Source organism: Rousettus aegyptiacus, unplaced genomic scaffold (assembly GCF_014176215.1).
Source record: "Rousettus aegyptiacus isolate mRouAeg1 unplaced genomic scaffold, mRouAeg1.p scaffold_m13_p_2, whole genome shotgun sequence".
NCBI classification, from domain to species: Eukaryota; Metazoa; Chordata; class Mammalia; order Chiroptera; family Pteropodidae; genus Rousettus; species Rousettus aegyptiacus.
Genome location: NW_023416295.1, coordinates 171020203 through 171037090, shown reverse-complemented (window position 1 = coordinate 171037090; position 16888 = coordinate 171020203). Strand labels below are relative to the sequence as shown.

The 16888-nt window shown below is 61.0% G+C and overlaps 1 protein-coding gene and 1 pseudogene across 3 annotated transcripts in view; one reads left to right on the top strand and one right to left on the bottom strand.

Annotated features, from left to right (window-relative positions):
* CACNA1I (calcium voltage-gated channel subunit alpha1 I) overlaps nt 1–16888 on the bottom strand; it is a 101552-nt gene that overhangs the window by 25797 nt on the left and 58867 nt on the right. For all 3 annotated transcript variants that reach the window (XM_016126455.2, XM_016126454.2, XM_016126458.2), the window contains 6 exons: nt 15889–16204; nt 14734–14826; nt 11423–11735; nt 8674–9095; nt 923–1074; nt 156–341 (listed from right to left, as the gene is read on the bottom strand). In XM_016126455.2, the coding sequence (XP_015981941.2) occupies nt 156–341; nt 923–1074; nt 8674–9095; nt 11423–11735; nt 14734–14826; nt 15889–16204 (1482 nt within the window). The remainder of the gene's footprint in view (nt 1–155; nt 342–922; nt 1075–8673; nt 9096–11422; nt 11736–14733; nt 14827–15888; nt 16205–16888) is intronic.
* On the top strand, nt 3704–3822 carry LOC118614336 (annotated as a pseudogene).

Sequence of the window (16888 nt, the reverse complement as noted above, 5' to 3'; positions counted from 1 at the left end):
CAGAGGGGAAGTACTGTCCCAGAGCCATGGGGGATTAAGTGATGGTGGCGGGATTCACACACAGGTCCAGAGCGTGGCCTGGAGATCTCAACCAGTCTCTGCTGCTACCCACGGCGGGCCGCGAAGGCGTGGTGCCCAGGGTGGGCGGGGCTCACCTGAAGATGAAGATGAAGAGCATGAGCAGCATGCAGAAGGTGGCCACGTTGTCCATGGTCTTCATGAGCACCACCAGCTGCCGCCGCAGCGCCGGCATGAAGCGCACCAGCTTCAGCACCCGCAGCAGCCGGAAGGTGCGCAGCACGGACAGCCCGCCGTCCGCCTGCCCCACGATCTCCCAGATGCTGCGTGTGGAGGGGCGGGGGGAGGCGAGAGGCGGAGGTGTCAGCGGGACAAGGGGAGGCGAGGCAGGGAGCTTCCATTCATCCGTCCAACCGGTCGTGTGTTTCACGGGTCACTGTGCTCGCTAAGCTGGGGGCTCTAAAGCTAGAGGCTGCGGGCCGCCCTCCCCCAGGATGTCTGGCATTCAGGAGGCCCACAAAGATCACTGAGCTCCCTGAGATTCGACATTCTTTTGATTGTGAATGGGAACAACAAAATGCAGAGAATGAGCAGTTCCTGTGATCTTGCGGTTGATCGAAACCCCTGATATTTTTGTATCACGTGATGGTGGGTGCAGACATTTCCGAGTATAATTCATGCTCATCCCTTCTTTGGGACAATGGTAGTCACAGACCCACCGCTAGATCTCACTATTTCGTGCATTAATGCAGACGCGCGTGTATTGCTAAATCACACATTTTTAAATATTTCGTGAACTGCATTTCAGTGTAATTGGCTTCCTTAGTCTCGTGTGCTTCGCATCCTGGCTGGGTCAGCGCAGTGAGGCCCCCCTCCCCCTGCTCTGCCTCCAGGCCCGCGGCACCTGATGATGACGATGATGCTGTCGAAGATGTTGTACGGGTTGCGCAGGTAGTCGAAGAGCCCGAAGGCGGCCAGTTTCAGGAGCATCTCCAGGGCGAACATGCTGGTGAAGACCACGTTGCAGATCTCCAGGACGTTGGTCAGCTCCTCGGGCTGTGGGGCGTTGGGGCAGGGGCGGGGCCGGTCAGGCAGAGGGCAGCCATGGATACACCCTCAGGACGCCCATCAGGTCTAGGACCCCGAAGAGGCAGTGAGGACTGGCTCTGCTGCCTGCCTACAAGGGCCAGCAGGTCAGCGTCCTTGCTGAAAGTCCCTTCTGTCCCTTGCACATTGGTCTGGAGGACCTTGCAGCTCTCCTGCTTGGGGTCCTGAGAGGGCCACTGAGATGGCGGGAGCCCCATGGGGCTGACTTTCCACAAATTTGGACATGGTGCTGTTGCTGCACAAGGAGGGAGGTCTCGCAGGCCCCACTTGAGGAAACTGAGGCTCAGAAGCCGGCCTGAGGTCACATGATACAAGGCAAAACGGGAGGGCAGGCCAGTGGTTGCCAGACGCTCCCTGCTGACCAGGACCTTAACCCATTCAGTGATCACTCGCCACGCACAGGACCTGCTCTCTGTACCTACGGGCACACTTCCTTAGTCCCTCATAAGGCCCATTCCACAGACTCAGAGAAGGCCGGTCCCCTGCCCAAGGCTGCAGAGCTCCTAAGGGGCAGAGCCAGGACTAGAACCCAGGCAGCCTGGCTCTGGGGCTCCTGCCCTTAAGCCCTTCCTGGGCAGACCTCCCTACCCAGCCCTTCCCCCTACCCCACACGCCCACCCCTCAGCAACAGCCATCTCAGGATTGTGGGGGCTGGAGACCACCGTGCCCTGTGAAGGAAGGACAGAGACCGTGCACCTACTGTGTGCCACCATGACTCTTAATTCACTCAAGTGCCCTGGTCAGAACTTCACCCACTTCTTAGAGGAGGACACCGAGGCCCAGAGAAGTAAATGGTTCAAGCCACCAGCTGGTCGCTGGCCCCAGAGCCACCTTTGGCCTCCGGAGCTGTTTACCTCCTGGTTTTTAGCAGCAGACGACACCCCTGAAATGGGATCATCTGAGCAACCCTGGGATATGAAACAGGACACACAGGGGGCAGCGTTCCAGGTCCACCCCACCCCTCCTCAGCCTCAGCGTCCTCATCCACAAAATAAGTGGTGGGGGCGGGGGGAAGAGATGACATTCATTCCAAACCTCTCTGCTAAGAGCCATACCAGGCCCCAGCCCCTCTCTTCCTTCCATGGCCTCTCTTGGGATTGGTGAAATGTCTGCTTTCTGCTCACCGTGGAGTCAGGTCGCACCCGCCTGAATCACAGACAGCTAAGGGACCGGTTGATAGGCCTGAGCATGTGGCCATGCTGAACTTGACACCCAACACGATGACTGATGCCTCGGACAACCTGTGAGGCCGTGATAGCCGTCTCCATTTTACAGATGAGGAAACCGAGGCTCTGAAAAGTGGGCAGACTTGCTCAGGGCCACCCAGCGGGGCTGTGGCGGAGCCAGGCACTGAAACAAGGCAGACTGCAGTCTGCCCCCCATCACATGCGCCGCCCCGCTGCCTGAACTCGTGCGCTCATCCCCGGGGCACGCATTCCACAGGGCGACCGCCAGGTGCTGGCTCGTGCTACCCCGGGCGGCCAGTGCAGTGAGTCAGGACACTCTCTCTGCCCCCAAGAAGCGCAGGCTCCGGTGGTAAAGCCCAGCGCACAAGTTAACAAACTAACCAGTCGGAGGGGGCTAAAAACAGAAGAAAGTCCACGGCAGCTTGGGGACCGGTGACAGCGGAGTCAGGAGCAGCTTCCTAAAGGAAGTGGCACCTCAGCAGGGCCCTCGAAGCTGAGAGGGAGAGCAGGTGACAGGGAAAGGAGGAGACGGTGTCCAGACAGGGACCAGCCAGAGCGAGGGCTGGAGACGGGAGGGCTGCCCCCGAGCCCCGGCCGAGCCCCTCCACCCAGACACGGGACACCTCGGGGGCCTGACTTTGATTCCATTTACGTTAAAAGGAGAAAAGAAAAAAAAAAAGAACAACCCAACTGCCCGCTTCCCGCCTGGTGCCTGGGAAATCTAATAAAACTGCCAACTCCTCTCAAGCTCAGATGAAAGGAAAAGTCCCCATTTCTATCTGTAATTACATTTGACTCACAAAATGGCCCAGAAAGGGGAGCGAGACCCTGAGACGGGCCCCTCGGTGGGGAGGGGCGGGGGCCCAGCATCCCTGGCTGCGTCCAGGGCCCAGATGCTGCTCCAAGCCACCGATTTCCCTGCCCAATCAAAAGGACGTCCGGGAGATGAAAACCGTGGACACCCGACCCTCTAAAAAGGCAGATCACCCGCGCCGGGCCCGCGCTGCACACACACTCCGCCCGCAATTGCAATCGATGCGCGGGGCCTGCCGCTCTCGGAAAGGTCACCCGCGTGCTTCCCTCCCCCCTCGCAACAGCTGTTTCTCTAGTCAAGTGCACACCTGTTAATCTTTTTCTAATGGACCATCCATCACGCCTGTGAGCATTTTTTTCTGGGAGAGAGACAGTGAGTGGGAGAGAAAGAGAGAGACACACAGGCAAATATAGACACAGCACGTGAGAGACCAGGCGGGAGGTATGCGGAGAGGGACAGGGCAGCCGTAAGAGAGATGGACAGACAGACAAATACAGACGCCGGGAGTGAGAGGCAAAGGCAGGCTGTGGAGAGACAAGGCAGAGGGAGAAAGACACAGGTAAAAACATGACGGAGGGTCTGCGGCCATGCCGCCCTGAACATGCCCGGTCTCGTCCGACCTCGGAAGCGAAGCAGAGCCGGGCCTGGTTACTACTCGGATGGGAGACCACCTAGGAACACCAGGTGCTGCAGGCTTTAAAAAAAAAAAAAAAAAACATGACGAAGGAACAAGATCATGACACCGTGGGACTCACAATCAGAGCCAGGAAGTAAGAGAGAACAGGAGGACAGACAGACAGAGGCTGCGAATGGAGCAGGTAGAGATGGCGAAGGCCCACGCAGTGGAGGAGAAGATGCCAAAGCGCGGAAAACCCAGGTCAAGCCGGAGGCGGGAGGGTAGAGGGCAGGCGAGGAGGGGCTGCAACCTGCAAGTGAGGCCAGAGCGAAGGGAGAGGGACGGGCGCGGGGCCAGCTCATCCCTGCACGGTGCCAGGCTTGAGAGGCACCAGGCTGCCCAGCCTCTGGCCGCTTCCACAGGGGCAGAGAAGGGCCCTGCGGTGCAGAGGTCTAAACTGTCCCCGGGAATCCTCGAGCCCAGCACCACCCCCACGATAATAATGAGGATAATGGCAGCCGGTGTTATCTCCCACATGCCAGGCGGCGCACTTTCCATGAGATGCCTCATCTAAGCTTCAAACCTTACCCTATGGTATCCCCACTCACAGGCAGGGGACCTGAGGCTCAGAGAAGACAAGTGACTTGCCCAGGGCCACGGCCAGCCACTGGTGGGAGCAGGTCTCAAACCCAGGTCTCTCCCCCTGGTCCGCCCCACCCGCCATGGCCCAGGCACCTTCACCAGCCCTGGTTTTCTGACTTGAGGCTCCAGTTCAACACAGACACATTACTGCCCCACTTACAAGCTTCCCATGGCCCCCCACTGCCACGAGGAGAAAGCCAGCCTCAAGACCCTTCATGGATGAACAAACAGCTCCCTGAGTCTCCTAGGCTGTCTGCCCTTTGCGCACAGCCTCCTTGAGGACTCAGGGTCCTTTGGGTGGACACCTATGCTCCCAGTCCCTGCTCCTGTCCCTCCTACTCACCCTTCAGGATCCATCACCAGTACCACTCTCTCCAGGAAGCCTTCCCTGACTGCAGCCCATGTTGGTTGGTATCTCTCTCCCCTAAACCCTCAAAGAGCTAGAATGTCAGGCACTATGTCACCCCATTCTCCTCTTCCCAGGGTCACCCCAGACCAAGGTCAGCAGTGACTTGGGGGCTGCTAAAGTGAGAATAAAGCCCGCTTTGACTCATCCACTGATCTGGAGGCTTGAATTCAGTGCCCTGGGAGCTGGGGCCAGTGGACAAGCCCTAGCCTCGGTCACCCCTGCCCCAGGAGGCTCCCTGTACCCCTGCCCTACTGCCTATTCAGCTCAATTCTCTGTTTTTTGTTGTCTAAGTTGGCGACCATCCTCCAACCCCAGGACAGCCTTGCCCAGCTCTGGAAGGGTCACGTGACTGCTGGGAGAGGGGAAAACGGAGTCAGAGACTGTTCCCAGGAGCAATGTCTCCTGTCCACTTCGTGGAACCTCCAATTCAGCCTCAGCACCCCAAAGCCCGGCTCTGACAACTGCTCACCCTGTCGCCTGGGGCAAGCTGTTCTACCTCATCGAGCCTCAGTTTCCCAATCTTTCCAGTGGGAATACGACACTCGCTCTGCCTGCCCCATGGGGCTGCCATGAGGATCACACCGGCAGGAAATGTGGGGCCGCATGACAGCAGGTGACGATGGAGGGTGGGGCTGGCACCCAAGCAGACCCCACCCACCTTTGCACAGCCTCAGTTATGGACAGTTCTGGGCCCGTTCTTCTCCCAGGTGCAGACTTCAGCATCATCTGATCACCTCGTGAGTCACAAGCCTCCTGCCTGGTTGACCTTCCCTTTACCTGTCACTCCTCCCAGGCCAGCCCCTGCAAGGATTGTCATCTGTGGAACCTGGAGGCACTCACTCGTGATTTTGGCAGTAGTGACCACCTAAAGGCCACGGGCGCCCGACATCTCACCTCTCATTTGAGCATCATGACCAGAACAGCAGGGGTGGGGGGTGGCCTCCCGCTTTACAGACGGAATAGGGAAGCAGGGCCCAGGCCGTGCCCCGCCTCACCACTGTGGCCACGCCAAGCTCCCTTCCTGGAGCTTGGGACGTGGCGGGGCCCCCAGGATGCCTTCCCTCCAAGGTCGGCACCCCTGCAGGAGAGGGGCTGTGCGCCCCTGCTTTCTCCCCCTGCTCCTCTCCTTCTCTCCCTGCCCCCTTGAGGCCCCAGGCCACCTTTCTCTGTAGGGGACACCTCTCTCTGCAGGTGCCACTCAGACAGGGCAGCTCAAAATAAACACAGGGGTGGAGAGTTTCCTGCAGAGCAATGTCTGCAAGTCAGGGGAGATGGAGCAAAAATACCGGCAGCCCACAAGCAGGCCCCGCGCGGAGCTCAGCCGAACAATGGCTGCCACTCCGAGGTGCTTTAAAAAGAACATTTTAAAAATTCTCCCTCCCCCTCACTTTCTCTTTAATTAATTTTTTGAGGCTCCAGACAGCAGATGGTAAACTCACCCCAAAAGTGGTGGCATAAGGCTCGAAGAAAAGGTTCAAAAATAATTCCAAAGTAGTGAGCACCTACTATGTGCCAGACTTCTTAATGCATTTCTCCCTTCCAGCCACTCTGTGAGGAGGAGGCTTTGAGGACTCAGTATCCAGGCCTGACGTTTAGTAGGTGCTCAGTAAACAGGAGCTCGTGAGGGGAAGGGCACAAAGTTAGGGCACCTGCTTGGTAGATAAGAAAACTAGAGCGGATGCTAAGAAGGGACAGGAGACTGACCAGTGAGAACAGCCTCCCTAGCCCAGGGGGTGGAGGCGCCCAGGGGTGCCTGTGATGCCAGAGAGAAGAGGCTCTACCACATTTGAGGCTAGAAATTTTGCTCAGGCAGGATACGGCAGGAGTGAGGAGGGAGAGGCTAGGCAGGAGAGCCTGCAGGCTGGGGTAGGCCCCCTGGCCGGGCCTGGGGCTGGCGGGTGGAGGAAGAGACTGGAGCCAGAGGACAGAGCCGCCCCAGCCACTGTGCTGCCTCGGAGGGGCAGCTGAGAAGGCGGAGACCAGCAGTACACTGGCAAACAGGCCTCTGAAGAATAATCCTAATTTGCAGCATATGCCAATTTCCATGGTGTAAACACTCCCACCCTGGCCAATTTCAAGCTACCGACTAATCTCAATGGCAGCCTTGAGAAATTCCTCAGCGTTAGAAAATTGCTCTCGCAAGCTGGTTCCAGCAAGCCACAGGCAGGGACAGTGCTCGGGCCCTGGTGCAGCAGGACTGTGACAGGCCCCCTCGGTACCGCTCCACTCAGAAACTAGAGCCAGCACCCCAACAGCACCTGTTCCCTGTGGGACCTTCCCCAGGGATGCTGGCCGCCTGCAGGCCAGGACCAGGCAAAGACCGCCAGGCCGGACCCCGGTTAAGCGGGTTCCAGACCGCCTGTCTCGCCAGCGTTACCCTGCAGAAAGCCTCCCCCAGCCCTCCCCAGAGACCTTTTTAATTAAGCCAGAACGGCTGGCAAACCAGCAGCTCCAAACAGTGTCGCTCAGCCCCAGGGGCCGCATTTAAGTAAATTGAATGGGGCCTGTGCTTGGCAAACTAATGAAGAGGGAAATGAGAGCGTGGCCCACCGCAGGGCGCAGCGGGCGGGTCTTCTGCAGAGAGAGGGCAGCAGGGAAGCAAAGGGGCCTCCAGATTCCAAATGCTGCGTGGAGTCGGTCCTGCCCCGGAAAGTTGGGGGTTCACAGCTAGCCCGTGGCTGGCCGTGGCACCTGGGGCCAGTGACATCCCCTCCCTGGGCCTCAGGGTCTCCAGATGCCAAATGGGGTGTTATCACAGGGCTGGGGTGCAGGTTATGGCAGGGAACCCACCTAGGAGCTGGGGGACAGAAAACAGTGTTTTTCCGAATGGAGCCAGGGCTGGACTTGTCACCCGGGCTATCACCTGGGTGTGGCCTATGGACGGGGGACATCTGTGCTAACCCCACACAGCCCTCCATCCTGTGTCCCTACACACAGGCACCTCTGTTCTTGTACGCAACCTCCCCGAAGCCATCCCCTCTTCCATGAGCTATCCTTCCTTGGGGACCCTTTCTCTTAACTCCTCTTACCTCTGAACCCCCAGCTGTACCCCTGATGGCTCAAGGGGTCTGGGACACTCCACTGAATTCAGCCAACACCCCCTGTACCCCCTGCATGCAGAGCCGAGGACAGAGGCAACTGCGGGGGTGGCAGAGGAGGGAGAAGGGAGATGGGCTTTGCCAGGCAACCACAGGGCCACCCTCAGGGCCTGTGGGTGAGTGGGCGAGTGGGAGCATCGGGGACAGGAGGGTGCCCGCAGCTGAAGGCACGTTGTGGGCGGAGCATGAGGAGACTCCAATATCAGTGGAAAAGCCCAAGTTTTGTGCCAAGGGCAATGGGGAGCTGCGGCAGGCTGTGGGCAGAGGACAGCCCCATCTCTAGAAACATCACTCCAGCCACTCTGGGGAGAATGGGCAGGTGAGCTCATGTGGAGAGGCAATGAATGGAAGTGAGAGTCAGCAGGGACTGGCGGGGGATGGGCCACGGGCGCCCAGGTGCACACGTCGGGCTACACAGGTGTACACAAACCCAGCTGTGCAGGTGCATGCAGACCCAACTGCGCAGGTGCACGCAGAGCCGGCAGCGCAGGTGCACGCAGACCCAACTGCGCAGGTGCACGCAGACCCGGCCGTCCCTGGGTCTCGCCCCAAGTCGTCCAGTCCTAGCCCTGCTTCACTCATCCAGCCAGGAGTAGACACCTGAGCTCCTCCGTCCTGGGCTGGGCACTAAGGCCGCATGGAGGAAGTGGACCCGGGCTTGGTCAGTGGGGGAAACAGGTACGCAGAGGGCGTTCGACACACCTGGGCTGAGTGGGGCTAGCCCGGGCGTCCCCGCCCTCCCGCGCCGCGCCCGCCCGCGCCCCGCTGCCCACCCCACTGGCCTGCTCGTGGTGCTCGATGCCCATGCTGACGGTGTTGACCAGGATGGCCATCATGATGCCCCGGTTGAAGTACTTGCTGTCCACGATGCCTCGCAGCTTGGCTCGCGTCTCCCGCCACACGTCCCCGCACAGCCGGGCGGCCCCGTCCGCCTGCTCCTCCTCGTCCTCCTTCCCCAGCCCCGAGGAGGCCCCGTCCTCGCTGCTCCGGACCCCGTCCCCATCGGCCTCGTCCTCGCCACCGCCTGAGCCCCCTGAGCCAGAGCCCTCCTGGCCTGAGTCGGTGCTGCCCAGGCCTGACGGCCGCCGGCCCGCCTCTCGCAGGCAGCGGGGGCAGCTGGCGGGGTCGGAGGCCAGCATGGCAGAGATGGGCTGCACCAGCGTGTGGGGCGTTGGGTCCAGGGAGCTATGTCTTGGGCACAGCTCTGAAAAGCAAACAGAGGGCAGGGTCAGTGCCTCAGGTCACACTCAGGGGTCCAGAAGGAGGCAGCACCCGTCCACAGCAGGCCCTGGCCTAACCTTGGCACGGGAGCCCTCTGCCCTCAGGCTCCTGTGGCCCCAGGCTCTGTCTGCGACACAGCAGCCCCACCCAGAGGCTGAGCCGCCTGCAGTCCCTGAGGTTCTTGGGCTTCGTTTTACCCTGTGCAAAAGTGGGGACCGGGAGCACCCACCATGCAGGGCTGTGGGGTTTCCACTGGTTACTACGCAGACGTGCCTGGGCACGCATGTGTGTGTACCGTCCTTGCTTCATCCCTTCCTGGCCTGTGGGCCTGGATCGGTCACCGAACAGACCCTCCGGAACCCCAGCCCCTCCCCACTGTCCTGCTTGCCGAGGGCTGTGGAGTTTGGAAAGTGGCTGAGGAGTTGCTTCTGAGAGAGCAGGGGGCGTGGAGGGTGACCGCCCCTCAGAGGAAGCCGAGGTGGCCTCAGCATTCCTCAGGTCTGCCCAGCCCAGAGCCCACGTCCCAGGGAGGAAAAGAAACAGGAGCCCCAAGCAGGGGCTGAGCCCTCACTCCAGCAGGCCCAGGGACCACACTCTGCACAAGCTGAGAGTCAGAGGGAGTGCGCAGGAGGGGCCACCGGGGTGACGGGGGCGGGGTGTGAGCCTTCACCCCATCTCTACTGTGGAGGGTGTGAGAAGCCCAGGCCAGGCTTGGAACCAGGTTACGTGATCTGTAACCATTTCAAAGAGAAGTCAGACAGGAGCTCTCTGACCCATTTGGTTTCTTCTTTTATGTTTGTCTCTATTTTCCTAGAAAAAACAAGTTTTACTTTGCACAAGCAAAAAAAAAAAAAATTTAATGTTAAAGGGAAAGAAACGTCTACCCTCATTTCCACACTTGCCCCCTGGACGAGACTTCTAACTCATTCAACCGCGGGAGTCAGGGCGGGGTGGCCGAAGCCCAGGGGTCAGTCCCACCTCAGCCCTAGAACAGGGTAAAGCACTTTCTCCACCCCGACACCCCCCACTACCCTTACTGGGGCCGGGCTCCCTGATACTTGTTTCCCAGGGACCGTTCCCACGCAGGTCCCCTGCAGAGGGTGGTGGGCAGCAGCAGGAAGCCCCTGAATCGCCTGGGCACACTGGGTGCCAGCCTTGCCTAGAGCCCAGCTTCCCCGTCCCCCGCGCTCCCCGCCCCCCCACCCCCCGTCTGGGTGCTGGGCCAGCCCACCGGCCACCTGGAGCCTCGTCCCAGACCACGCCTGGAAGGCTGGTGCCCAGGACGGGTGGGTGGGTGGCAGCCCTGAGCATGAATTCTCCAGCTTGCCTCCCAAGAATCTCAGATCCCCAGAACGTGAGGGCTGCGGGAGCCGAGCCTGGGGAGGCTGACCCCACTGCGTGTGGCCTCGCCCTCCGTTTTCAGGGGAAAACTGAGGCCTACAGCGGGGCCTGGGCTGTCCCGGTCACACACTTGAGCCTGCTCCAGGGCACAGTCCTGACACCTGCTGACTTCCTTCTTGGCAGAGACTGGGTCGGACTGAGCCCAAGGGTGAGCCGCCTCTCACAGAACCTCCTCCCAAAGGAGGGGTCCATTGCTCCCCGGGGCCGCTCTGCAGAGCCGGAAACTGACATCCCGACGCCGAGTTTCTGTCACTGACACGCCGTGTGACCTAAAGTGACTCCCTTCATCCCTTTGGCCCTTAGTTTCCCTTCTGGGGTAGTACTGAGCACTCTGCCCCTCCTCGAGTCTGTTTTCTAGAACAGGTGAGGAGACTAGGGGAGAGCCCTTTCTGAGCCTGAAGTGCTGACTCTCAGAAACGACCTGTGACAGCGACAGTCCAGTGAGTGGAGGAATGAGCCCGGGCAGGAGATCGGAGCAGCACGGCACCTGCCTTGCAGGGCGGGCTGGGCCCCTTTCTTCCAGGTGGCTGGGCGTCACTGCTCCTGCGCGCTAGCAAGCATGTGCTGGCACTGGGAACCCACGCGTGAGGTGAGGCCGCTGCCACGGGAGGGGATTCGGGAGTGTCACGTGACCGAGGACAAAGGATTGATCGTGTCTTCAGGTGTGGATCCCCAGGGGGGAGCCTGAGTGCAGGGCACACACTGGATGGGGGGGCATTCTTCTGGCGGGGCGGGACGGAATGAGGGGTGCAGACTGGAGCTCCTGGGGGAGACCTGGGTTCTCAACCTGCTGCACTGGCCGGCTCTGCCTATGCCGGGAAGATGGGGGACGGGCTCAGAGTCCCCAGTCGGAGGCGCACGAGGCCCCCGTGGGGCACCCTGGAGGCCACGGGAGGCAGGGCCACTTACTGAAGTGCCTGGGCTCCTTGGCTTGGGGCGCGGGCTTGGCACAGGCAGGGGCCGCTGGGCCCGAGGCCTGGCGCCGGCTCTGTAGGGCCTGGTAGAGGCCCAGGGCACGGCGCTTGGCCTTGCGCAGGATGTGGCAGACGTACTGAAAGATCTCCTCGTAGCAGTCGCCCGGCTCGGCGTAGCTGGCCACCGTGCTGGAGGACAGGTAGCGCTGCCGCTGCTCCAGCATCAGCCGGTGCTCCCGCTGCTTGGTCTCCGAGAACTGGGTCGCTATGACAACGAGGCACAGGTTGATCATGAAGAAGGATCCCACCTGTGACCAACGGGAGGAGAGGACAGGGATGGGGATGGAGAGGACGGAGGGGACAGAGGGGTCGGGGGGGCGGAGCGGGGCGAGGCGGAAGTCGGGGTGGGGCCAGAGGGAGGGATGGAGAGACAAGGAGGCAGAGGCAGAGCGAGCAGAGGGGTAGGAGGCAGAAAGGAAGACAGGAGGAGGGGCAGGGACACACATGAGACGCAAAACAGGGAAAGGACAGAGTGGGAGGCCGACGGCCAGGGACGGCCGGGGGCACAGGGAGACAAGAACAAGGAGAGACACCGAGAAAAAGGGAGACGGGCTCAGAGGAGGCAGAAACAGAGACAGAGCGACAGGGGGCAGGTGGGGACAGGGAGACAGGAGGGGGAGGGCCCGGAGAGACAGAGAGGCACGGCACAGGTGGGGGAGGAAGAGAGCGCTGAGGCCCAGGACGCAGCGGCCCAGGCAGCTCCCCCGGCCCCCACCAGCCCAGCTTCCACGCTCACTCCCCTCGGAGCCCTGGCCGTTAGCCACAGCTGCCCTCTGGCCTGCGACATCAGTGCCAAGGCCAGGGAGGGAGGCACAGCCCCTCCCGGGCCATCGGGGCCCTGAGTCCCACCACAGCCCTGCGCTCTCCCTGGCCTTGCCTTCGGCTCCAGCTGGATGTGTCTGAGAATGGGTTTGCTCTAGTGACTTTAGCTGGGCTTGGCTGGGGTGGTGGGGAGAGGCTACCCAGTTAGTGCTAGGAGCCCTGTTACCTCCAGTCTGAGGGTCCAGCTCCGGAGGCCACCACAGGCAGAAGAGCCCCTCCTGCCTTAAAGTCCAGAGGGCTGCCCCTCCCCTGCATTTGCTAAGCCTTTGAATGGGCTCAGATACCCACCCGGGAGTCCGTGGGTGGCTTTGCATCCTCCTCCAGGCTGCCCACCAGGAGGCTCCTGCAGGCTGCAGCCCCAGTCAGGGATTCACCCTTCCCTCCTCTCCCCTACCGCGTGGCTGGGGAGCTGGAGTTCTGGGACTGGGGTGGGGGCTTCCAGGCCCAGAGGACTCTGGGAAAATTCCCAGGTAAGAAGATGCCCCACTCACTCACTCTCTCAGTCATTGCCTAGAGACCCGCCCCACACCAGGGCCGCCTGAGGGCCGCAGACCCTGCCCTCCGGGAACTCACACCTGTCAGTCTTCTCCCCAACCTGCCTCTGCAGCTGCTGCCCCTGGGGGGCCCAGCCAGCTCCCCATCTCCTTGGACCTCCATTTCCCCATCTGTAAAATGGAAGGCTTGGGCAAGACAAGCTTAGGACTTTTCTAGTCAGAGGGAGCACTGCGGGCTGAGCACCCCTCACCGGTTGCATGGCCCGAGCCAGGCACCTCACCTCTCTGGGGCTCGGGGTGCTCATCTGAAGAATGAGCAGGTGGCCCTGCATGGCCAGACTTGGGAGGATAAGTGACAGCACGATCACTCGGGCTCAGCTGTCTGGTCTGTCGCTGCGCCCCGTTTCACTGTGCGCTCCGGAGCTGTGACTGAGCCCAGACTCCAGTCCCTAACTCCATCAGGAGGGGCGGACAGAGCACCCTCCAGCCTGTCTCTGGAATTCTAGGCTTCTCTAGCAACCCCAGTTATTCACTGTCCCCTTTGCTGGAGGCTTCTGTTCGCTTCAGGGTCTCCAAAGCACCCCTGCCCAGATGGCTCTTCCTCCGGCCGCCACACCTGCCCCCCGACCACCCCCACACGCCTCTAGCCTTTAAGGCTCAATTCTGGCGTCACCTCCTCCGGGAAGCCTCCCACTCTCCCGTCCTCCCTCTGAGCTGGGTTAGAGGCCTCCTTGGCCTCCCTCAGCCTCTTGGGTGTTCCTCTGTCATGGCTCCTAAGATGCCGTCTGGTCACTGTCTGCTGTAGCCCGTCTTCCCCCGTGAGACCGTGGTCCTCGGGGAGGGGCGGGTGGGCGGCCTGACCCACCACTCAGCGCCCAGCACCCAGCCCAGGGCCTGGCTCCGTGCAGGCTTCCCCGATGGTGTCGGGGAGGGGCTGAACCAGCGGAGGGATGGCGATGCCGAACAAAGCCTGGGTCCCCCTGCTTTTGTCTGGTGTGTTTTCTTTTGGGTCCGATGCCAGAGCCTCCCCAGGAAGGCATCAGAGCAAAGCCAAACAGCAGGTATGTCTCAGGCCACCTGCCGGCTCGTCCTGAACCCCCAGGTCACGTACCGCCAGCCCAGGATGGGGTGCTGCCCTCGAGAGCCCAGGCGCCCTCTCCCACCACCGGGAAGCCAGGGACTCCAGCTCACCGTAGCAGGGAGCCGGCGGGAGTCTCCCAAGGCCGAATCACCTTGACATTTGGGGACTGAGTGGGGACCGTGGCTGCAGCTGCAGTCAGGCATGACACGGCAGATGAGCTCCCTCTGGGGAGACTGTGTGGGGGAAGGCAGGACGGGCTGGCCGGGAAAGGGGCCCTGTTCTTGAGGCACATGGAGCCCCGCTTCCGTCTCCAGGTCACCCCCACAAAGCAGAGCTGCCTGAGAGGTAGGGGTCCCTCCCGGAGTTTCGGGGTGCCCCACTAGGTCACAGTAGGCTTGGTCTCCTCTCCACACCCTGCTGGGGAAGCAGCCCGGGCCTTGGTTTTCAGAGCATCTCATCCTCTCGCCCCAGAAGAGAGGGATGAGCCAGAGCCCTGGGGAGGCTGCTGCTGGGGGCTGCGCCAGGTGCAGGCCACAGAAAGCATGTACTCCCGGGGACCACGAGGTAGAGGAACAGGAGCAGGAGCCACGGGGTGGACTCAAATGCCAGGAATGAGAGATGAAGACAACCGGAAGTGATGGATCCTTCCGGCAGCCACTCCTGGCAGGTCCCTTCCATAACCCACTGCTGAGCCGCATTTTTAAAATTGCCCCTCCTGCGCTCTCCCACCCAGCTCTCTTGGCTGTGAAGGGCTCCCTGGGGACTCCCAGAGACTCCCCCCGCCCACCCATCCTCAGGTCGATGGGTCCTTGAGCTTGCCCAGAGAGCCCCAGCTTCCCTGATACTTACTATGATAAGCAGGATAAAATAGATGAAGTTGTAGAAGGAGTGAGCGTCCATCACATAGTACATGATCTCCACCCAGCCTTCCAGAGTGATCACCTGCAGCATGGGGGGAGCGCCTGAGCTGGGCTGATCCCAGGAGAGGCACGCAGCAAAGGCAGCGCCCCAGACAGAGGCCCTACTGTGTGCCAGGACACTTTACACACACTACCTCTCGTGCGGGGCAGCCATCCTCATACTCATTACACAGGTGAGGAAATTGAGGTTCAGAGACGTTAGGGCACCTGCCCAATGTGACACAGCCACGAAGTGGAACAGGGACTTGACCTGGTCCCTCTCGCTCTGGAGCCCACCCCCTTTCCGAATCTACCGCACCAAGGCCAGAGAGCGGGAGGCAGGGGTCCCTGGGCTCCGGCTCATCAGCCGGGCCACTCTCTGAACCTCAGCTTCTTCTCTTCCGTGCCCAGGACGAGCAGAGCCCCCCTAGCAGGGCCGGGTGACCATCCCCACACACTCCTTCCTGAGAGGGAGCTGGAGCAGCCTTGGGCAAGAAACACGGGGTCCTCCGCCCCTTCTTGTTTCCTTCTGGCCAAGGAACAAAGCAGGAGCCCCTGGGCGGCCCGCCCACCTTCCCTGGCCAGAGGGTCCCAGAACGCGGCTGCTGGGCTGTGATGGCGTCACGCCTGGCAGCTCTGAGTTCTGCGCTCCTGCCACACCCAGCAGCCACCTCTGTAAGGCCCTCCCGCCTCCTCAGGGGCTGCTCGCCACCACCCTCTGCTCCCGCCCGGTTCTTCCTTCCGAGACAGTGGGACGGTGACCCTGGCCGAACCCTCGCTGCACACTGGGCCGATGGCTACGCTCGTGTCGCCTGGTTCGTTCATTCCCCGCCACGCGAGGCGGGGAGACACAGAGGCACCACGCGGCACGCCCGAGGTCCTGCGGCCCTGTCTTTGAGCCTCAGTTGCTCTGTCTGTGATGTAGGTGTGACCGTGCCTGTTGTGCCAGCAAGCTGGGCAGACGTCGACGGAACGGGCGGCCAGCGCCCAGCACAGGGCCCTGCCTGCCAGGCGAAGCTGCTCGCGCCACGCCCCCCACGCCCACCGCAACCCCAGCCCCCCAAAGACCGGCAGGGGCCCTGGTGCCCAGCCTGCGTGGCCGCACCTGGAAGATGACGATCCAGGCATAGCCGATGTTGTCGAAGTTGATGGCGCCCTTGTGGGGGTTGGCGCTGCCCGTCCGGCACACGTTGTAGTACCGGTTCCAGTTGACGCAGAGCCCGCTGGCATTGAGGTCCTGGCGCCCCGCCCCGAAGTCGTAGACGTCATCCTTGGACAGGCAGCACTCGCGGCCCTGCTCCTTGAGCGGCGGGATCTCGTGGCAGGCCATGATGCCGTTGTCCCCAGACAGGGAGCAGATGAAGGGCATCTCGTCGTCGTCCTCTGGCTGGTAGTAGGGAGGCAGGGCCACATCCCCTTGTCTGTCCACGGGTGACGTAGGCAAAAGGAGAAGGGGACAGGTCACTGCCTCCAGCCTTTGCATGTCCTGTTCCTGCTGCCTGGGTCACCGTTCCCCACCACTGCTCTGGTCACAAAAGCACCCCCCGACCTACCGTGGTCTCTCCCCACCTTTCCTGAGGGAACTTTCCCAGGATTGAGCAGGGCTGATCCTGGGCCTCCTGTATCTACACTGTGCCCCTCACGCACCCTCGCTGTTGCCACTAGGACCTACGCAGCTAACTCCCCTGGGAAGCTGGGCCCTTCTAGAACAAACACTGGGTCTCAGCATCCCGAGTCCCCACACACTGTTTGGTCAGCACAGACTTGGTGCTCAATAAACAAATACTGAATTCCACTGATCCATCTATGGGACCTCAGACTGGTCACTTCCTCTCTCTGGGCCTCGATTTCCTCATCTGTAAAACAGAGATGACAATCACTGCCCCACCCTCCCGCAGGGTTAATCTATGACTCATCACAATCCCTATCAAAATCCCAGCGTGGTTTTGCCTGTGGAACCTGGCCAGATGGTCCTAGGATTTATCTGGATGAGCCAACAGTCAAAACAATTTTTTAAAAGAAAAAAGACAGGCAGAGTGCAGCCCTACGAGAGAAAAAAAAAATACTCTACAACTACGATTACTAGTACAGTGTACAGTTGTAAC